This window comes from Micromonas pusilla, assembly GCF_000151265.4.
Source record: "Micromonas pusilla CCMP1545 genomic scaffold MICPUCscaffold_4, whole genome shotgun sequence".
Classification (NCBI taxonomy): Eukaryota; Viridiplantae; Chlorophyta; class Mamiellophyceae; order Mamiellales; family Mamiellaceae; genus Micromonas; species Micromonas pusilla.
The window spans coordinates 780,933-801,658 of NW_003315885.1; the positions used below are offsets into that span (position 1 = coordinate 780,933).

The window sequence follows — 20,726 nt, forward strand, 5'->3', positions numbered from 1 at the left end:
CCCGGCGGTCCGATGACGTACCCCTGAGGTCCCCAGTACGGGAACGGGAACGGCGTCCAGCGTCCTTCGGGGGTGGCGGCGGCGGCGGCGGCGACGGCGCGTCCGGTCGACGTCGGCGCCGCGAGCGCGCTCGCGGCGCTCGCGGCGAGGACTGCGACGCGTAGCAGCGTGCCTGGCGTGGAGGAGAGCGAGGCGGCGCGGGAGCGGTTCGGCATAGCGGAGCGAGGAGGCTGGCGTCGCGCACGCGCGGGGAGAGTGACGACGGGACGACGACGCGCGCTCGCGAGCGTTCGCTGACGCGCGCGATCGATGTCTCGTCCCGCGCTCGCGACGTCGTCACGCTCGGGTCCTAGGTAAACAGGCTCGTCCGAGCGCCGACCGGAGGATACCCCACCCTCGTAGCCTCGTGCGTGAGAACGCCCCAAGCGACGAATAAAATAACAATCATCGAACGATGGTTTGAACGGTCGGCCGAGTCCTAGCTAGCAGTCCCTCGGCCGATCACGCGCGACGTCGGCGCGCGAGCGGCAGTGTCGAACGCGCGCGCGGCAGGACGCGGCGTTGGTATCGTCGCCGATACGACCGCGGACGGCGTCGTTCTCGCGGAGGAGGCGCGCGCGAGTCCGTTCGGAGGCGCGACGTCCATCGCGCGTCTCTCGTGGAGGGGCAATTTGATTCGCGCCCGCGCGCGCGTCTCTTCGCATCGATCGGGGAAAAAATCGCCCCGGGCGGCAGCGTCGTTGAAGGCATGACACCGGAGAGCGCGAGGCGCTGGGTCGACATGACCAGCGGCCTCGGCGCGCGCGGGGGCGCGAGCGCGTCGAGTCAGAAGAACTACGACTGGCGGCAGATCGATCCCGTGGTGCGTCTCGACCCCGCCTGCGACGACCGCGGCTGCTTGATTGTCGAGAATTATATCTTCCCACGACCAAAGCTCCTCGGCGTCTATCCCGCTGACCTCTCCTTCCCTCCCCGCGCGCAATTCTCGCAGGTCGTGGAGGACATCCTGAACCATGCGGAGGAAATAGCGGTCGCGGAGACGGGCGCGGGCGGGGAAGTCACGCTCCTGCGTCTTCTCAAGGTGCGCCATTCCCATTCCGCCAGAATTCGTCGCGTCGAATCCGATCCGATCGATCGAATTTCACCTCCGTCTGTCTGTCGACGCACTCGCGCGCCCCCCTCACTCTCCCCGTCCACCGTTCCCCCGACCCGCAGGCGTACGAGACCGTCCTCCAAGAGCACGGCATCGTCCCCGAGGAGGACACGCACTACTACCGGTTCCTCCTGAAGCTGTCGCTGGACCCGGATCCGAATTGGTGGGTCAAGTACGAGCGCGAAAAGGCGCGGCTGAACCAAGCCGGCGCCGGCCTCACCGCGAGGACGCCGCGGATGACGCCGCACCACGGCGGAGACGGGTTCGACAGCGACTACTACGACGTCCGCGAGCGCGTCTTGGCGGAGACGAAGCGGAGCAACCGACAGGTGCACTACCACCCGGGCACGGGCGGCGGAGGCTATTACCCCGAGTACGGCGAAGACCCCGCGGAGAGCGGCTACGCGGACTTTAAACTCCTCGCGGCGTCGTTTCGCGTGTGGGTTCGGCACGCCGCGGCGCTGCGCGCGCTGAGGATCGCGAGAGAGGCTGCGGTGGAGAACTACATGATCTCCGTGTCGTTTTGGGAGTGCCAGACCCTGAAGCGGTGCCTCTCGCGTTGGCGCGGACGAAGGAACGTGTTCCAGCTCCACGCGCTCAGGTTTTGGTACGGCAGCAACCTCAAGATGCGGTTCTTGTGGTGGAGGGAGATTTCCAAATTCAACCGCGTCGGCGCGCAGTCGAAAGCGATCGACGCGCATCGCAAGGCTGCGATGAAGAAGGCGTTCAAAGGGTGGTCGATCGAAGCCGCGAGGGAAGCCGCGCTGTCCAAGTGCGGCGGCAGCGTCGAAGCGCAGACGCTGCATCGGATCAAGCTCATGTCGTACGTCAAGTGGCGCAGCGCGTTCCACGAGCGCATTCGAAGAAGAGAAGTCCTCGAGAGATGCGCGAGACGCATCATGCAACGCTCGCTCTCGGGCGCGTACCAAGCCTGGGTGCACTTCACGCTCGTCAGGCTGGAACAAAAGGCGACGTACGAGCGCGTGTTGGAGATTCCGAAGCGTCGGCACATGCGCATCGGGTGGTTCTCGTGGAGGAACGCGTTTCTCGACCGCGAGCGCATGCGACGCGCGTGCCGGTTGATTCTCAACTCGCAGATCGCGCGCGCGCTTCGAACGTGGAAGAACGTCGTCGACGAGCTGGTGGACATGCGACGCAAGTGCGAACGCGTCATCGCGCGGTTGCAGATGCGCGCCGCCGCGGGCGCGTTCGCGCGCTGGTGCGAGATGGTGGATGAGATCCAGGAGCAGCGCGGCGTCTTAGAGAAGGCGGTGCGGACGATGATCACCCAACGCGGCCTCAGAAGCGCGTGGGCGAAGTGGGTCGAGTACGCGGAGCAAGAGATCGAGTTCAGGGAGAAGACGGGTAAGATCATCAAGCACTTCATGAACCGCACGATGGCCGCGGCGTGGAACCGCTGGATCGAGTTCGCGGAGCACTGCCAGCTCGTCAGGATGGCGGCGAAGTATTTCGTGAACGGGACGCTGATGCGCGCGTTTCAAAAGTGGCAAGACAAAGTCGTGGAGCTCCAGGAGGACAACGCGCGGCTCTTGAAGGCGGTGAAAATTTTCAGCAACCGCACCCTCGCCGGGGCGTGGAACAAGTGGTACGAGCTCATCGAAGAGAAACGAACGCTCGAGGAGAAGATGAGGCTCGCGATGAAGAAGTGGTTCATGAAGGAACTGTACAACGGCTTCGAGGCGTTCAAGGAAAACTGGGAGCTGAACAAGCGCCTGCGAAGGGCGCTGGTGTATTTCACCAACGCCGCGATGCTCAGGGCGTTCCAGCGCTGGGAGCAGTTCGCGATCGAGTCGCAGGAGGACAGGGTGCGCATCGCGAAAGCGCTGAAGAAGTTCATGATGGCCGCGACCGAGGGCGCGTTCCGGCGCTGGGAAGAGTTCACGCAAGAGAGCATCGAGATGCGTCAGAAGCTCGAGTCGATCATGGCGCGCTTCATGAACCGAACGCTCGCGGGGGCGTGGAACAAGTGGGATTCCATCGTGGTGCACAAGAAACACATGCGCGAGTGTCACATGCGCGCGCTCGTGCACTACGCGGTGTCCCTGCAGGGGCGGTGTTTCCACACGTGGTACGACAACGCGTCCGAGTCGGCGCGCATGGAACGCGTGATGCGGTCGGTGATTTCGCGCATCAACAACCGAAAGCTCATCGGGTCGTGGGAGCGGTGGCACGATTACGTCGACGAAGTCATCGAAGCGCGCGCGATCGCTTCCAGGGCGCTCGCGTTCTTCACGAAGAAGAACATGGCCGGCGCGTTCGCGCGCTGGTGCGACTTCACCGAGGAGTCGCTCGAGCTCAAAGAGATGCTTCAGAAAGCCGTCAACCGATTCATGAACTCCGCGAAGCAAGCAGCTTTTGACACCTGGTATCACGTCACGACCGTGGAGCTCGAGCGGAAGCGCTTGGTCATCGAAGCCGTCGCGAAGCGCATGAACCGAAGCGCCGGCTTCATCTTGAAGCAGTGGTACGACTACACGCAGTTTGAGCTCCGCATGAGGGACACGCTCGAGAAGGCGGTGAGGCTGTTGATGAACAGGACAATCAACGGCGCGTTTAGGCGGTGGGAGGAGAAAGTCGAGGAAGCGAGGCGGCTGCGCATCGCGATGCGTAAGTTCATCATGGGCGCCGTCGCCGCCGCGTTCGCGAGGTGGGTCGAGTACATGAACGACATGCAGCTTCTGAGGAAGCTCACGCTCGCGATGACGAGAGGGAACGAGCAGCTCCTGGAGCGGTACTTCCTCAAGTGGGTCGACTTCCGCAGAGGCGTCAAGGAGGAGAGGGCAAACTACAAAGCCGCGGTGCTCAAGTTTTTCGGAAGCTCGCAGAGGAAGTGCTTCGTGGAGTGGACGAAATACACCTACACGATGCTGCGCGTGAAGCAAATCTTAGGGAACGGCCTGAAGCGCACGGTGAAACTCGCGCTGCGGGCGTGGGGCGAAGAAGCCGTCAGAGCGAAGTTGATGCGGTCGAAGAGCGGGTTTCTCGCGGCAAACTCCGCCGCGGGCGTCGGCCGACGGTCGTTCAAGATTTGGATGCGAACGATGCGCGGGTGCAGGCACTTCCGGCTTCGTCACTCGCGGTCGCACTTCACGCAGTGGACGTACTTCTGCGGCGTTCGTAAGGAGGACAAGCGACGCGAGGAGAAGTTGCGGATCGTTCTGAAGCAGATCATGTTTGGAAATTTGAACCGGATGTTCGCCGGGTGGCGGCTCATCATCATCCGCAACAAGCGTTTTTTCCGCAAGCAAGCCGCGCTGACGCGCGCGCTCGCGAACGGCGACGCGCTTTTGCGACAGAAGAAACGACGTCTGATCACCGCGGCGTGGCGGTCTTGGCGCGTGGACTCGGGGAAGATGCACCACGTCAGGAAGCTGTTGGGCCGCGCGTTTTCGCGCGCGAAGGGGACGTTCTTTTCGCGCTGGTGGAACTACGTCGAGCACCGCCGCTCGAAGCTCGAGAAGTTTCAGTCCGCGACGCAACTGTACGATCACATGCTCCAGCGCGCGACGTTCCAACAGTGGCTGCGCACGTCCCAAGAGCTCGCGTCCGAGATGGACGCGAAGCTCCGCTCCGCGCTCGAGTTTGCCTTTGGCTCCACGTTGATCTTCACGCTCAACAAGTGGCGAGCCGTCGTGCAAGAGGGGAAGCGCAAAAAGTTCGCGATGCAGCGCCTGATCGCGCTCCTCGCCGGGTGCAACCTCGAGAACACGGCGAGGCACGTCCTCCTGGAGTGGAAAAACGTCTGCCTCGAAACGCAGAGGGGGACGATGCACCTGCGCAAGGCGGACAACCACTTCGCGTTTCGCGTCATGGACCAGGCGTTTTTGTCCTGGCGCGTGCAAGCGCGGCCGCTCACGATGGAGGAGCACGTCGGGACGATCGCTCTCGGGTCGTCGGTGTGGGACAAAGACTACGACGACGACGGTCACGACACGGCGACGCACGCGACCGTGCTCGTGCGACGAACGCGCGCGATGTTCGACGGGAAGAACCCCGACAGCGAAGACGAGGCGGAGGAGGACGTGGAGGAGATCGTCGCCAAGGCGCCCGCGACTGGCGTGCGCGGCGTTCTCGCGCGCGCGTCCGCGCTCTCCGGCGTGGACTCGTTAGCCCCGGAGGAAGAGCCGTCGTTCCTTCTCGGCGCGAGCGGCTATCGCAACGCCGGCGGCGGCGGGGATAAGCTCGCGTCCAGTATGCGACGCGCGAAGGAGGAGGAGGAGGAGGAGGAGACGTACTTTCGCCCCGGGCCGCGGTCGAACCTCGCGGCGAGTAACCGGTTCAGCACGCCGTCCGGGCGCGACGTCGGCGGCTCGTCCGCGCGGGCGCGCGCGCGGTCGATGATCGCGCCGAGCACTGTCGGCCACGGCGGCGGCGGCGGCGGAGGGAGCGTCGCGCCGCGGAGGAGCGTCCCGGCGAGCGCGGGGGCGGCGTCGAGAAGCGCGGGATTTTGCTCCGACTGCGGCGCGGCGTACGCGCGCGCGGGACAAAAGTTTTGCATGGAGTGCGGCGCGCCGAGGTGAGCGCCGTCGTACAGTAGGCTTTCAATATATTCGATATATTATGAAACAAACATCGCCGTCTTTTCGATCGCGCTCGCGCCTCGTCTCTCCCCCCCCCGGCGTCTTCGATCTCGGCTCGGGCGGTCAAATTTTTTTTAAGAGCGAGGCCGGTCGGTCGCGGTCAACGCCTTTTCAACGGTTACTTACACGCGGCTTCTCGAAAGCCACGACGACGCGCGCGCGGCGGTCACATCCCGCGGCGCGCGGCGACGGTGAGCGACGGCGACGCGCGCGCGCTCGCCAACCCGTCGCGAACGCGAAAGGAGACGAGCCGCGGCGCGAGCGTCGCGGCGCGAGCGTCACCGCGCGGTCGTCCCCGCGCGCGTCAACGGCGGGCGTTTCCCCGCGGCCGAGTCGTTCTGAGATTTCGACGAGATTCGACGAGGACGACGCGATGTTGGACGAGCGCGAACGCGTGAGGCGCCAGCTCGCGCTCGAGACGAAGCGCCGGCGCGAGCTCTTCGAGAAGAAGGCCAAGGCGAGAGCGGCGCTCGAGGAGGAGATGGTGCGAATCTCGCGACGTTCCCCTCGCGTCCCGTCGTCCGCGCCGCGGTCCATTCCGTTTTTTTCGTAATTCGCGATTCCCCGCCGCCGACAGCCGCGCCCTCTCCGCTCCCGTCGCAGGCGAAGAACCGACTGAAAGAACGACGCGAAGCCCGCGAACGATCCGCGGCGTACATCCACAAGTCCCCCGAACCCCCCCCGCCGCCGAGCGACGTCAAGGTGTTCCACAGGGACACCCCCTCCGCGAGGACGAAGCACGGTCGATCCCCGGCGCCCACTCGCGCGTGCGGCGCGTGGGACGGACGCAAGATCCCGGCGCCGCACGCGGCGACCGCGTTCGGGACGCGCGTGACGCCGTCGGGGAGGACCGGCGACGGCGCCGGGGCGAGCCCGTACGACGGCGCGACGACCGCGAGCGAGCTGAGGAGGTTTTTGAGGGAGAGGCGAATCGCGGGCGGCGGCGGGGGCGGCGGCGGGGGCGACGAAGACGGGAAGCGCGCGCGGTCCGCGGCGACGACGCCGTCGCCGTCCGCGCCGTGGAAGATGCTCAAGGCGAACGCGGCGGCGGATCTCGGCGCGATACTCACCGAAACTGAACGACGCGATATGATGTCCGAGGTGGAGGATTCGCACCGGCCGTTCGTGTTATCCGAGGTTGAAAAGCCCCCGCAGCGGGAGAACAAGCGCGTGCTGAGGATTCGGAAACCCGCGATGATTCGCGCGCCGGCGGCGGCGCTGGCAGATGAAGCGGCGTACCACGCGACGCGGCGCGACGACGAAATCGAAAACGATAACGATAACGACAACGAAAACGACAACGAAAACGAACCGCCGCGAGGGTTCACTAACTTCAGTCCCGTGCACGCGGGCGGCGAGAAAGCCATGGAGGCGAGGCGGTGGATGCGCGCGCACTTGCCGTCGACGTTTACGCCGCTGTCCGAGCAAGGAAACGGATCCGCGGGCGCGTCTCTGGCGTCGACGCCGTCGATGCGATCGAACGCGGGGTCCGCGTCCAGGGCGGTCGCCGCGGCTGTCGCGGCGAGGATAGCTATGCTCAGCGACGACGAGGACGACGACGAGGAGGAGGTGGTGGAGCCGCGGCGCGCGGAGTCGGTGAGGGATAGCCTCGAGGTCGAACCCGAGCCGGCGCCGGAGCCGGAGCCGGAGCCCGCGCCCGCGGAGGCGCCGCCGCCATCGCCCCCGGTGTGGAAGGACGGCGAAGACGAAGACGACGACGACGACGACGACGAGATGAGCCTGCAGCAGATGCGGGATAAGATGCGCGACGCGGCGGCGGCGGCGGCGGAGCGTCGCAAACGCGGCGAAGACGACGGCGCGGGCGCCGCCGCGGGCTCGAGCGGCGCGAGCTTCGGCGCGACGACGACCCCTCCGGCGTTCCGCGACGCGAAGAGCAACCTCTTCCGCGACTCGTTCGCGGAGCTCGAGAAACTCGACGGCGACGAGCAGTCGAACTGGTGGGGAAAGAAGCGCTCCGCGGCGCACGCGATGGAGCGCGCCGTCGCGTCCGCCGTCGCCGCGCCCGCCATCGCGGAGGAGCTCCTCGACAGCGTCGACGCGTTCGAGGCGATCGAACGGAACGTCTCCGAGGAGATGTCGGCCGCGTCGGGGATGGGTCCCGACCCCGACCCCGACCCCGACCCCGACGCGCGATCGGCCGCGGCGTCGTGCGCGCCGTTCAAGCCGACGAAACCCCCGGCGCTGAGCGTGAAGCGCCCGGACGTGCCCGCGTTGAAACCGCCCGCGGCGGCGCCGTTCAACCCGCCGAAGACGTACGCGGAGCGAGAGGCGGCGCGACGCGCCGCGGCGGAGAAGAAGACGCTGCCGTCGAAGGCGCTGCCGCTCGCGCCGCGCGAGGAGGAGGAGTTCTCGGACGAGGATATGGAGGACTACGAGCCCGGCGGGTCGTCGTCGTCGTCGTCCGAGTACGAGGAGGAGGAGGCGGCGGCGGCGGCGTTTTCGTCGTCTCTGAAGCCGCCGTCGTCGCCGGACCCGCCGCGGTTTTGCGCGGAGCTCTCCGCCGCGGACGCGGGGTACGTCGCCTCCGCGCAGCGCCGCGCGGCGGCGCGAGCGACCGCGTCCTCGAGCGCCGTCAAGCCCAAAGTCATGTCCGCCGCGGAGAAGGTCAAGAAGATGGCCGAGGCGCCGCTCATGCTGAAGGGGTCGTACTTTGCCACGGCGGTGGAAAACGCGGAACGGTCGCGACGCGAAGCCGCGCGGTTGGCCGCGTTCGAGGCGGAGGAAGAGGCTGAGCGCGCGGCGGCGCGGCGGTCGAGGAGCGCGCACGGACCGCGGCGGGTGCCGTCGCTCGCGCCGCCGCCGTCGCACGGGCCCGTGTACGCGCCCCCGGGGACTCGCCCGAGCCCGACGGGGTTGGGGTTCGGCCACGCCGCGGCGTTCGCGCGTCAGCCAAACTTTGCGACCCACCATCCGTACCAACCGTCGCCGCCGCCTCCGCAGCACTGGGGGATGTACCCCGCGCAGCTTCAGCTTCAGCAGCAGCATCACCATCACCACGCGATGATGCAGCAGCAGCAGTGGCAGATGCGCGAGATGCAGATGCGCTGGCAGCAGCAGCAACAGCAGCAGCGGCAGACGTTCGCGCCGCCGCAGCCGTCGCCGACGCCGCGGGTGCAAGGCGCGAAACGCGTGACGCCGCAAGGCCGCCGCCGACGCGACGCGCCCGCGAGCGCGACGAAACACGTCCGTTTCGCGGAGACCCCGGAAGGCAGGGCGGTGCGCGAACTTCTCGGCGACGGCGCGCGCGGCGGGAGCGGCGGCGAGCGATACGTCAACCGCGTGAAGAGCGCGACGGGCGCGCCGACGTCGCTCTCCACGGAGGAGGCGAAACTCCTCGCGTCGCTCCGACGCCTCGACGCGCACTGCCTCGCGCACGCCGCCGGCGGGTCCGCGCTCGACGGGCTCAACGTCCGACGCAGCGCGACCGTGGACGCGGTCTTGGACTTGGACGCGACGCGCAACAGCCGTCGAAGCGTCGAGGAGGCGGCGCTGCTCGCGTCGTTGACGCGTCTCGACGACGCGTTGGACGGCGCGCGCTTACCCGCGTCGCGTCATCGCGCCGTCTCCGCCCCCGGGGGAGCCCGGCGCGTCGGCGTCGTGAAGATGGCGACCGCGGCCGTCGCCGTCGCCGCGCCCGCGTCGGCGACGCGAAGGCGCGCGCCGCGGGGAGGGCAGGCGCTCGTGACGGACGCGTGGGGGGGCCCGCCGCCGGGCCCCGGCGTCGCGGCGACGCGCGGCGTCTCGCGGAGGACGGCGCCGTACGACGCCTCCGGGGCGAAAGTGCGGCCGCAGCGCAGGCAGGTTGGGTACGTCCACGCGGTCTCCGCGGCGACGGCGGCGGCGAGCAAGGCGAGCAAGGCGGCGAACGACGCGCGGAGCGGCGGGAAGACGTCGCGCGCGAGGGAGCATCTTCGCTCCTCCGGCGGGGCGATTCACTGCAACGGCGTCGTGTTTTAGACTACCGTACTCGTACGCGCTACAGAACACCTTCGATATTAAGGTCACGCGCGTGCGAAGGTGTTTCCGCGCTAATTAAGGTTATCTCGTCCCCCCCCCCGCGCCGCGTCACGACAACCCTTGGACCTTGCACACCTCGTCGTACTGCAGAAACTCCACGCGTTGCCGCACGCCGTCGGCGGCGTCGAGCGCCACCTCGGCGAGAAACCGCGTCTCGTGAATCTTCCTCAGCTCGCCCACCCTCCCCGCGGCCTCGCCTTTGACCACCCTGACGTGCTTCCCCACCGCGGGGAGGACCGTCTCCAGGTGCTTCTCCGCCACGGTCTCCGTTGCGGCGGCGTCCACGCCGAGGACTTCGAGCTCCGCGACGCCTTTCCTCGGGAGCTTCCTCACGACGCCCTTTCTTTTCCTGTGCGCGCTCGACTTGTCGAGGATCTTCACCACGAGGCCGAGGCTCAGCCACGACGGCGGCCCCGCGTCGTCGTCCGCGTCGTCGCCGTCCTTCTTCTCCTTCTTCGCCTTCTTCGTCTTCTCCCTCTCCCTGGGCGCGTCCGCCGCGCGCTTCACCGTGTGCAAGGACACCGCCTTGGTCGGATCCACGAGCGTCACGCCTCGCTCTCTGTTCTCCTCCGCGCGCTTCTCCTCGGGCGTCGCGAGCGAGCTCGTGCCCTTGGTGATCCTGAACCGCCCGGCATCGTCCCTCGGGCCTTGGTTCAGCTTCGCCGCGAGATGCGACTGCGAGATTCGCGCGGCCGTGGCGTCGAACGTCTCGAAGAACGGACCGTCGTCCGCCATGGTTCGACGCCGCGCGCGCCGACGAAAATGGTGGATGGGCGTCGTCGCGACGCGACGTTCTTTTGGAAGACGAACTCGCGTTCTTTTTGAGCTGTCGCTAGTCGCTGTCGTTGTACTGTTTCTGGTCCGCGCTCCGCGACGCACTCTCTCCCTCGCGAGACGCGGCCAGGCCACGGCCGCGGAAGCGCGAGGAGACCATGAGCGGCGTCGTCACCCCGGCGCGAGGCGGCGGCGGCGCGTCCACCTCCTCCGACGGCCGGCTCACGGTGTCGGGTGCGAACATCATCATTCCCGTGTCCGTTCGCGAGCCGACGAAGACGAGATCCTCGTCCTCCCTCCCTCCTCCTCCGCGACGGTTCGTCGCGTCCTTCGCTGACCGCCGCTTCCCCGCCCGCCTCTCCCCGCCGCAGACGCGCTGATGGACTTGATACGCGACGCCCAGCTCGAGCTCGTGCGCGCGGTCCGACGCGAGATGAAGTCGGACCCGTCTCTTCCGTCTTCCGAAGGCGCGCGCGCGCGACGCACGACCGTTGCGATGAGGACGACGCCCATCACGCTGAAGGCGCGCCGACCGTACGAGACGCCGACGCCGACGCGCGAGGCGGCGCGCGACGACGACGACGACGACTCCGCGGACGAGACGTCGTCGGAGATCGAGCTGGACGACTACGCGATATCCCCCGCGATGCGCGACGCGTTGGGGCGCGTCGAGGGTCTCATCGCGGACGGCGTCGCGCGCGAGCTCGAGCGTCAGATGGACGACACGCTCGAGTGCCTCGGCGAGCAGACGCGGAAAGCGGAGGCGCTGTCGCGGGAGCTCAAGTCGCGCGGGGTGGTCGTGCCGGACGTCCTGTTGAAGCGCGGGTGCGCGATCGACCTGGACGACGACGACGACGACGACGACGGGTGGGACGACGAGACGCTGCGCGCGAGGACCGGGTGCGGGCAGATGCCGAGGATGCTGGCGCGGATCTTCTCGGGTACAGCTGGCGCCGGCGGCGGCTCGCGCGCGGGCGCTGAAGAGGCGGCGGCGACGACGACGCCGCCGCCGCAAACGTCGCGCGACGAAGAGGGCGCGGTGGAAGCGCGAGCGCGCGGGGGATCGTGTTCCCCCGGGACGCCGCCGGAGACGTCCGACCGTCGCGTCGACGTCGGCGACGACTTGGACACCGCGAGGAAAGCGGCGGGGACGACGCGCGACGGCGACGGCGACGGCGACGGCGGCGGCGCGAAATGCACGCCGACGCGGCAGCCGTACAGAAGTCGAGGCTCCGCGGCGATCGTGCGTCCAGCGCCGGCGAAGCAGGTGTTCGTCCCGACCGGCGTGGACGTGGACGCGCGCGTGCGTCGATTCGAAGGCGTCGGGACGAGACGCGCGACGGCGACGGCGACGGCGACGGCGACGACGACGACGACGGCGACGACGACGACGACGGCGGACGTCGCGCCGGTCTCCCCCGCGACGCCGCCGACGATGTGGGAGCGCGTGTGGGGCTCGACGCACGCGCCCGCTGTGGCCGGGGGGTAGACGTAGGCGGTAGAATCGATGTAATGCGCGGGTGTAGAGCGAGCGCCGCCGGCGACGGCTCGGACGCGCAGACCGGACTTGGACGGACGAGCGGCCCACAGCCTCTCGCTCGCTCGCTCGGCTCGGGACGACATCTGATGTCATCCATCTTCTCTCATAGGACGCGTCGCCAGCCTGGCGCACTTTCCGCGGCGCCGCGCGGGCGGGGGCGGTCGCGCGCACGCCGAGCCGGCGTCCGGGGCGTCGCGCGCGCGTCCCGCGATCGCCGTCGACGCGCGAGGGGGATCGCGACGCGCGTTCGGTCGCGTCGGCGCGCGCGTTCGATCGTCGCGCGACAGAAGCGATCGATCGCGTTTTGAACGCGGCGTTTTGAACCGCGTCGTTCCGTCGTCGCCGGCGACGATGGAGCCGCTGAGAGAGGAGCTCCCGCTGTTCAAGGTGTTCATCGCCCCCGACGCGGGACCGCGCGCCGCGGAGGTGCTCGCGTCCGGCGCGGTGACGCAAGGGCCGCTGGTGGACGCGTTCGAGCGCAAGCTCGCGGCGTTCCTCGACAACCCGCACGTGCTCTCGCTCAACAGCGGGACGAGCGCGCTGCACATCGCGCTGCACATGCTCAAAACGCCGGACGCCGCGTCGAGATGGCCGGGCCTGAAGCCTGGGGACGAGGTGTTGACCACCGCGCTGACGTGCGCGGCGACGAACTGGCCGATACTCGCGAACGGGCTTCGCCCGCGGTGGGTGGACGTCGACGCCGGCACCGCGAACGTGGACGTCAAGGTTTTGCGGCGAAAGCTGACGAGGCGCACGAAGGTGATTCAGTTCGTGCACTGGGGCGGGACCCCGGTGGATCTGGACGCGATCGAGCGCGTTCGCGAGTACGCGGAGAAGAAGTTCGGGTTCCGGCCCGCGGTGATCGAGGACGCCGCGCACGCGATCGGCGCGGAGTGGAACGGAATCAGAGTCGGCGCGGCGTCGCGCGGGACGATAGCGATCTTCTCCTTACAGGCGATCAAGCACCTCACCACGGGCGACGGCGGGCTGCTCGCGCTGCCCACGAAGGCGATGTACGACCGCGCGAAAGTGTTGCGTTGGTACGGGATATCGAGAGCGCGCGAAAACTACGACGAGAACGACTACCGGTTAGAGTCGGACGTGAAAGAGTTTGGGTTCAAGATGCACATGAACGACCTCGCCGCCGCGGTCGGCCTCGCGAACTTACCGCACCTGGAGACGATCCTCGCGTCGCACAGAGCGAACGCGTCGTACTACGACAGCGCGCTGCGAGGGATCGACGGCGTGACGCTCTTGAACGACGTCCCGCGCGGGGCGAGCTCGAGCTACTGGATGTACAGCTTCCACGTGCGCGACAAGCCGGCGTTTATCACATTCATGAAGAGCAAAAACGTCGCGACGTCGCAGGTGCACGCGAGGAACGATACGCACTCCGTGTGCGCGCCGTTTAGGACCCCGCTCCCGGTGCTGGACGAGGTCGTGAAGACGCTCGTGAGCGTGCCCGTGGGGTGGTGGGTCACGCGTCGCGACCGGGAGTACGTCGTGGAGGCGGTGAAGGCGTTTTTCGAGACGACGCCGGCGGCGGAGGTTTCGGTTTCTTCTCCCGGGGGCGCGGCCGCGAGCGGGTCTGGAAGCGCGGCGGGGGGGGAACGCGCGGGGGGTGCGTTCTGTTGGACCGGGACGAGGTCGAAGTTATGACGCCCGATGAGGAGCGACGGAGCGAGAGCACGAGCGGGCGTGACTCGTTCATTTTTTTAATTTTTTAGTTTCCTGGCGCCAAAATCTGATCGTGCGCGCGTCGTCGTCAGTGCATCAGATCGACCGCGCGCGAGGATGTCGGGGCCCGCGTTCTGGGAGTCGCTGATGCGCGCGGGGCGGACGATATACTTCCCGAACATCCCCCTGCGCCTCGTCGCGCCGAACCCGACCGCGGCGAAGGAAGGCCTGAACGTCGTGACGTTCATCACGGTGCCGCAGACGACGAAGGCGCGCGCGCGTCGACGTTTCACTGATTCTTCTTCCTAGGGTTCCGGCGTCCGCGCGGCGACCCTCCCCCCCGCGCGCGCTCGCTCCCGCCGCCGTCGTCCTCGCGACCGACCCGAACCGCCCGTCGCCCGCCCGACGCGTCCTCCCTGTTCGCTGACGTCCCCGACCCACCACTCGCGCGTCGCGTCGTCGCCGCGTCGCGTCCCTCTTCCGTCCGTCGTCGACCGATCCTCACAGACCGAGGTGAAGGGCTACCTCAAGGCTGTGTACGACGTCGAGGCGAAACGCGTGCACACGGTGAACTACGAGGGCAAGAAGAAGCGCTCGAGCAACGGCAAAAACAATTACTTCTACCGAAGGGCGGACTACAAGAAAGTCTACGTGCAGCTGCACGAAAAGTGGTACCCCCCGACGGGGTTCGCGTCGTCCCCCGCGGGCGCCGACGGCGACGCGGAGAAGCGCCGCGAGCCGCTCGGGAAAAACGCGGTGAAGGACGGGGAGAAACGGTACTGGCTGGAGAGCAGGATCGCGCAGGACGAGACTGGGGAGGTGGAGATGGACTCGAGGGGGCGGGGGCGGGCGAGGAGGAGGTGACGACGGGCGAGCGCGTCGCGCGTAGCGTTAGCGTCGGCTGCGACGAGCATCGATCGAGTCGCGTCTGTGCCAGTGTTCTTCCGGTCCCGCTGTCGCGCGAGTCCAGCAACTTTCTTTTCCGTTGACGACAATAATCGCGTCGCGTTGAAATCGCCCCGTCCCCGTTCACTTCGCCCCGCGCGCGTCGCACGCGTCGCCATGTCGCGTCGCGCGCTCAATGAGACGACGCCGAACGGCGGGTTCAACTCCGCGACGACGCAGAAGTACATCGCGTCAAGGCAGTACCACCCGCCTCAGAACGCGGCGCCGCGGAGCATCAACGCCGAGGATTTCCGCGAGTACGACCCGCGGGATGGGAAGGTGTACGCGTGGCAGTTCCGGGACACGTCCAGCAACGTCGTCATCGGGTCGCCGCTGAAGTACCAGGACGGGAAGATGCCGGTGTGGCCGTCGTGGGGGGTGTGCAAGACCCCGGCGATCGTCGCCGCGGATGGCGAGAAGAACGCGACGGAGGCGGCGGCGAGCGGAGGAGGAGAGGAGAAGGAGAAGGAGGAGAAGAAGGGCGACGACGACGGAGAAACGCTCGAGCTCCCGGCGCCGGCGGCGGAGACGGAGGCGGCGGCGACGCGTCCGAACGACGAGGGCGTGAAGGTGAGTCTGACGTATCCAAAGTTGGAGAATCACGCGTGCTGAGGCGCGATAGACGCGGCGAACGTGACGTAGGTAACTTAGCGGCGCGACCTTTGGCGGTGTAATTTTAACAAGGGTGAATTTATTTCCAAAAAAGAACGTTCTCGTCGAACGCGGCGCGTGCCGGGTCAAAAAGTGCACGCGCCCGTGTCCGTTCGACGGCTACAAGGCAAATGAGATCGCACGTGGCCGCGGCCGTGGAGGTTCCAGAAAAAAGAAAAACCACCCAACGCCGTGCGCTCCCTCGTCGTCGGCGGCTTTCGCGGAGCGAAAAAATAGTGCTCCCAGCCGCCGATCAGACTTTGTTCGTCGTCGCCGGCGCGTCCATCACTGGCACGATTGGATCCGGACGCGGATCGTCTCCCGCTGCTCCGCGGTGCAGTGCGGCACGCACGCGCGGAGCAAATCGCGCGGCAGCTCCAGCTTCTCCGCGCCCGCGCGCTCCGCGATGGACGCCGCGAGCTTCTTCTCCCCGCCCTTGGCGGCGACGTGGTACTTCTCGAGCGTCGCGAGGTGCGCGTCGAGGATGTTAAACAACGTCGTGAAGCAGTCGGACCACTCCGGCGAGGCGTCGTAGTCCGCGCCGAGGATGCCGAGCCTGCTGCCTTGCTCCAGCACCGCGCGCGCGAGCGACGCCATCCCGGCGCCGGGTCCCGACGCGGCGGCGAACGACGGCAGCGACCCCGCGGCGTCCGCGGCCATCGCCGCCGACGCGAGCGCCTCGATCGCGGACGACGTCGCGGCGTAGGATAAGTTCGACATCGCGACCGCGGTCTCCTTCGCCAGCTCGGCGGCGCTGTTGTTCGCGGACGCCTCGTTCCCGGCGGCGGCGGCGGCGGCGACCGCGGCTTTCTCGCCCTCCTTCAACAGCGTCGGCGAGTGACGCATCACCGCCCAGACGAGAGACGCCGCCGCGGAGCACCCGCTCCGCAGCCGCGGCAAGAGCTTCGCGAGCATGACCCTGCCCTTGTGCAGCGTCGCGATGCGCTCGAACACGGCGTCGGAGTCGCCGCGCTTCCGCGCTTGCGCGTTCAGGACCGGCGTCGCGGGAACGCGGAGCGTCCCCGCGAGGCCCTCCAAGAGAAAGTCTCGCCGCCGCGCCATCGCCGCGGGCGCCTCCGCGGCGACGCCCTCCTCCACCTGCCGATCGATGTCGTCCACGTCGAGCAGGAGGCACATCCCGTCCTCGATCATGATCCGCGCGGCGAGCAGAGGCTCCTGTTCGAGCCGTCTGCCGCCCGCTTGGTTCTCGTCCGCCTCGCGTCCGGCGCCGCCGTCGACTTCGCCTTTGCCGCTGACGGTCGTTCCATACAAGCGAACGTCGGGGTGGAGTTGAAAGGCGTCAGTGCAAGTTGAAAGGCGTCGCGGTCGAGGATTGAAAGCGACGGGTGGGCGGAGAAAAACGACGGCAAAAGTCCTTAAGGATCGGCGTTCACAACGCCAACGCGGTCGTATGAGGACCAGTGTATAGAACGCGCCTGACGTCCAGAAGCGGTTTGGGCGCGCGCAAGTTTGAAAACGGCACGCGGCCGAGGCCGTCCAACGTCACGAACGCGGTCGGCGCCCTCGCCTCTTTCGCCTGCGGCGCGAGCTCTCGCAGCTCCGACGGCGCGAACGGCTCCTTGAGCTTCGCGCGGTTGTTGGAGTGGAGCCAGCACTGGTAGTAGTAGTCGTGGTCGTACGCGGCGCGGTCGAGCGGGTGCGTCGCCGCCCACTGAATCCGGAGGATCTGTTCGATCTCGTCCGAGGTCATGAGCTTCGCGCTGCGGTTGCGATGGTTGTGGCGCTGGTTGTGCCCGTGTCTGCCTCCGCCGCGGCCGCCGCGGCCGCCGCCCTGTCGCGTCCCGCCGCCGCCGCCAAAGCTGCCGGAACCGGGGCCGAAGGCGTCGTCGTCGTTCGGCCCCATCGGCACGCCGGGCATCCCGGGGATGTCGCCGCCGCCGCCGCCCACGATGGATCCGTCCGCCCACTCCGGGACGTCCCCGCGTCGTCCGCCGCCGCCGCCGCCGTGCGTCGGCGCGGGGGGCGGGAACCGCTGGTCGTGGTGATGGCGTCCGCGTCCTCCGTGGTGGGGCGGCGGGAAGTGCGGCGGCGGGGGGCCGCCGCGCATCCCCGGCGGCGGGGGATGCGACCCGAGCGGCGGGAACGCGCCGTTCCCACCCATCATCCCCGGCGGCGGGCCCATCGGCGGCGGCATCCCCGGGGGCGGCACGCCCGCGCCCGCGCCCATTCCCGCGCCCATTCCCATTCCCATTCCCATTCCCGCGCCCGCGCCGGGCGGCCCCCTCGGCGCCATCCCGGGCGGCGGCGGGCCGATGTTACGCAGCATCCCCGGCGGCGGCATCGGCGGCGCGCTTCCCGCGGGCGGGCCCATCGGCGGCCCGCCCTGCGCCATCTGACGCTGGAACGCGGCTCTCTCCGCTTCGAACGCGGCTTGCTGCCGCGCGAAGGCGGAGGGAGGCCCGCCCGGCGGCTGCGCTGCCGCGCCCATCAGATCCTGCGGCGTCAGCAGCGCCGGCTTCGGCTTGACGTATGAGTTGACGTCGCGCGATGCGATGGATAACGTCGCGCCGAAGATGCCGCCGAGGAGTTCCTCGTCGCGCGTCGACGGGATGTCCACCTCCTCGATCGCGCCTTCGAATTCCGTCGGGTCGTCCTCGAGATCGCCCCCGAGCTCTTCCATGTCCGCGCCGTCGCTCGCGCCGAAGAAGCCGCCGCCCATCGCGGGCTTGGGCGCGGGGACGCCGCCTCCGAAGAATCCGCTGAGAATCGTCGCGAGAGAACGAGGGGGCGCGGCGTCAGATCGCGTCGACGAGGGGGGGTTCGAGCGCGCCGACGCGGCGATCGGATCGCGCGGGGAAAAAGCGAGCGACGTCTGACGCGGCGGCGGATGATCGCGCGCCGCGCGCGCGCGCGCGACGCCCGACGCGGTCGATCGCGCGTCATCGTGCTCTCTCACCTCATCGTATCGCTCGCTGCGACGCGCGATGCCACACCGAGCGGTGCGCGCGCGTTGTGACCGCGACGATCGTCGCGGACGCGCCCGCGGCTCGATTTTGGGAGCCGCGCCGCGGGTCATTTCGTGGGCCGTGGCCGGGTTGGATTCAGCCAAACGACGAGGCGAGCCGTGCTGCGCGTTTGGTTTTTTCAGTCGTCGTCGCGCGCGCGAAGGCGTCGACGATCGCACTTTATCGGTTAAAATCTAAGCCGCCCGCCTCGCTCTCGAGCTCTACCTACGTCTGCAACAAGAACGCGGCGACGTCGGACAAGGACACGACGCCCTCGACCGCGTGCGAGTTGGCGTCCACGACGACGAGCCGTCGAACGCCGGGCAAACTCAACGCCTCCACCACCGCGCGCAACGTGTCCCCTCGCGTGCACGTGTGCGCCCGTGGGGTCGGTAACGCCCGCTGCGGCGGCGTTAAACCCGCGGGTTGCGCTCCCACCGCCGCCGCCGCCGCGGCCGCGTGCGCGGCGTACTCCGCCGCCGCGCGTCGCTGCTCCGCCGTCGGCGCCCTCCCGACTTGCAACGCCTGCGCGACGGTAAACTCGCTCAAGCTCACGCGTCTGTACGTGTTCTCCGCCGCGAGGAGGATGACGTCCGCGCGCGCGTAGACGTCGACTAACCGCCCAGCCTCGTCCACGACCGGCAGCGCGCCGCACCCTGGCATCATCTTAAACGCGTCCTCGACCGTGGACGACGGAAGGATAGCCTTCACCGGGAGAAGCCCGGGAATCGGCGTCGACTGCGACGCGGACGCGTCTTGCCCCCCCGCGCCAATCCCGTCCGTCCCGGCGGCCGGGTTCCCCCCCCCGCCCGGCTGCCGCTGCGACCCTCGGAATCCACCGAGCGCGGCGGTCCACGTCCCGATCGGCAGCGCCCCGATCGGCTGCGAGAACAGCGGCAGCGCGCTCGGGACGCCGCGGAAGTGCCGGACCAAACACGCGAACACCTCCGCGAGGTTCGTGAGGTGCAGAAGCTGCGCCGTGCTCTGTCTGTGCCCGGCGAACGCGCCGACGCCGCCTCCGACGCCCGCGCCGCCACCGCTCGCGTCGTGCCCCCCCGCGCAGCCCGCGCTCCCTGGGGTGGTTCCGTCCCCCCCGCCCCCGCCCCCGCCCCCGCCCGCGGCGGCGAGGCCGCTCGCGGACGTGAGCGGCGAGTTCGACGGCGTCTGCCCTCTCGGCGGGTGGCTCCCGTAGCTCAGCACCGGCGCCATCGCGAGCCGGCCTTGCATGAGCGTCAGCGTGACTAAGTGCAGCGAGTCCTCCGGCCGGACGCTCACGAGCGGCGCGGGCGAGGTCCCCGTCTCCGCGGCTTTCTCTTCTCGCACCATCGCGATCGTGTGCTGATCCAACTGCGCCTCGCTCATCGCGCTCGACGCCAACGACGGCCCGATGACGCGCACGATGTCCATGAAATCCCCCGCGGACAACATCCCCACAAACTCCTGCGCGCGCTCGTCCCACAGCGGTGCGGCCATGATCCCTTGCTCGTGGCACGCGTGGAACGCCTGGCGGACCGGGAGCTTCGTGTCCAACACGACGACTTTGTTGCTCTCCGGGATGAGCTCGTACGCGGTGTGCCGCTGCAGAAACTCCAACACGCGCGCCCTCGAGGTGTCCTGGTCGCCGTCCGAAACCCCCGCGATGCCTTTGATTCCCATCGCGCTCGGCGCCAACGAGGACGCGGGACCCGGCTGCTTGATGACGCCCTCGCTGTTTCGCTTGATCTGCAGTCCGCCCATGGAGCTGCCGATCCAGTCCATGCCGCCCCCCGCGCCGCCCTCCCGCGGCTGCGGGATGGGTATCCCCTGTCCCGGGCTCGGCTCGTTCGCCGCGCCGGGCTTCTTCACGAACAGCCAGTTGTTCACGTTCCCGAGAGGATCTTGAATGAACGCCTGGTTCTCGTCGTGACGCCACTCGCCGTCGACGATGAACTTGTACTGGTGGTACCCGGGCGGTAGGTTACACACGACGGCGAAAACCTCGCCGCCGGTGGGATTCGGCTCGATCGCCATCGGGACGGTCTCGAGCCAGTTCGTGAACGAGCCGCACAGGTGCACCTGCGGGGGGATTCAAAGGCCGCGGGGACGGAGGCGTCAGGGGATGATCGATGGAGGGAGCGCGCGCGAGGGGGGGAGGCGAGCGAACGCGAGAATTGCCCCGAGAGCGAGAAAAGAGGCATAACAACGCGGGCGAGGGAGACCGAGGCGCGCGCGGGGCGACGCGCCTGCTTGCCGCCGTACGCCCAGACGAACCGCGTCGGGAAGACCATCTGCTCGTACATCGCCGGCTGCGCCATCGCGCGCGTCCGGACGAGGGCGTGCGACGCCGCTCGCACTGCGCCCGAGCTCCGCGGCGACCGCGTTCAAACGCATCGATCGGCAAC

General features: G+C 68.4%; 9 protein-coding genes across 9 annotated transcripts; 6 read left to right on the plus strand and 3 right to left on the minus strand.

Annotated features, from left to right (window-relative positions):
* Positions 1–781: 781 nt before the first annotated feature.
* MICPUCDRAFT_47038 (uncharacterized protein) lies at positions 782–5,694 on the plus strand (the record flags this gene model as incomplete). The annotated part of the gene is made up of 3 exons (XM_003057694.1): positions 782–862; positions 992–1,081; positions 1,216–5,694. The coding sequence occupies 3 exons, from the start codon at positions 782–784 to the stop codon at positions 5,692–5,694; spliced, it is 4,650 nt and encodes a 1,549-aa protein (XP_003057740.1).
* Positions 5,695–6,127: 433 nt separating this feature from the next.
* Positions 6,128–9,732, plus strand: MICPUCDRAFT_57261 (uncharacterized protein; the record flags this gene model as incomplete). Its single annotated transcript, XM_003057695.1, has 2 exons — positions 6,128–6,238; positions 6,358–9,732. 2 exons carry the CDS (start codon positions 6,128–6,130, stop codon positions 9,730–9,732), a joined length of 3,486 nt encoding a protein of 1,161 aa, XP_003057741.1.
* Positions 9,733–9,840: 108 nt separating this feature from the next.
* On the minus strand, positions 9,841–10,527 carry MICPUCDRAFT_57262 (uncharacterized protein; the record flags this gene model as incomplete). The annotated part of the gene is made up of 1 exon (XM_003058069.1): positions 9,841–10,527. One exon carries the CDS (start codon positions 10,525–10,527, stop codon positions 9,841–9,843), a length of 687 nt encoding a protein of 228 aa, XP_003058115.1.
* A 418-nt stretch (positions 10,528–10,945) lies between these two features.
* On the plus strand, positions 10,946–12,055 carry MICPUCDRAFT_57263 (uncharacterized protein; the record flags this gene model as incomplete). The annotated part of the gene is made up of 1 exon (XM_003057696.1): positions 10,946–12,055. The coding sequence occupies one exon, from the start codon at positions 10,946–10,948 to the stop codon at positions 12,053–12,055; it is 1,110 nt and encodes a 369-aa protein (XP_003057742.1).
* A 194-nt stretch (positions 12,056–12,249) lies between these two features.
* Positions 12,250–13,765, plus strand: MICPUCDRAFT_32972 (aminotransferase; the record flags this gene model as incomplete). Its single annotated transcript, XM_003057697.1, has 1 exon — positions 12,250–13,765. Exon 1 carries the CDS (start codon positions 12,458–12,460, stop codon positions 13,763–13,765), a length of 1,308 nt encoding a protein of 435 aa, XP_003057743.1. The 5' UTR covers positions 12,250–12,457.
* Positions 13,766–13,900: 135 nt separating this feature from the next.
* Positions 13,901–14,724, plus strand: MICPUCDRAFT_57265 (uncharacterized protein; the record flags this gene model as incomplete). The annotated part of the gene is made up of 2 exons (XM_003057698.1): positions 13,901–14,035; positions 14,291–14,724. The coding sequence occupies 2 exons, from the start codon at positions 13,901–13,903 to the stop codon at positions 14,645–14,647; spliced, it is 492 nt and encodes a 163-aa protein (XP_003057744.1). The 3' UTR covers positions 14,648–14,724.
* Positions 14,725–14,845: 121 nt separating this feature from the next.
* MICPUCDRAFT_57266 (uncharacterized protein) lies at positions 14,846–15,340 on the plus strand (the record flags this gene model as incomplete). Its single annotated transcript, XM_003057699.1, has 1 exon — positions 14,846–15,340. The coding sequence occupies one exon, from the start codon at positions 14,846–14,848 to the stop codon at positions 15,338–15,340; it is 495 nt and encodes a 164-aa protein (XP_003057745.1).
* Positions 15,341–15,406: 66 nt separating this feature from the next.
* Positions 15,407–18,059, minus strand: MICPUCDRAFT_67350 (uncharacterized protein; the record flags this gene model as incomplete). Its single annotated transcript, XM_003058070.1, has 2 exons — positions 15,407–16,631; positions 16,816–18,059. 2 exons carry the CDS (start codon positions 18,057–18,059, stop codon positions 15,665–15,667), a joined length of 2,211 nt encoding a protein of 736 aa, XP_003058116.1. The 3' UTR covers positions 15,407–15,664.
* A 511-nt stretch (positions 18,060–18,570) lies between these two features.
* MICPUCDRAFT_32976 (carbohydrate-binding module family 48 protein) lies at positions 18,571–20,649 on the minus strand (the record flags this gene model as incomplete). Its single annotated transcript, XM_003058071.1, has 5 exons — positions 20,568–20,649; positions 19,505–20,400; positions 19,185–19,327; positions 18,862–19,100; positions 18,571–18,747 (listed from the first exon to the last, which is right to left on the minus strand). The coding sequence occupies exons 1-5, from the start codon at positions 20,637–20,639 to the stop codon at positions 18,571–18,573; spliced, it is 1,527 nt and encodes a 508-aa protein (XP_003058117.1). The 5' UTR covers positions 20,640–20,649.
* Between the last annotated feature and the right edge of the window lie 77 nt (positions 20,650–20,726).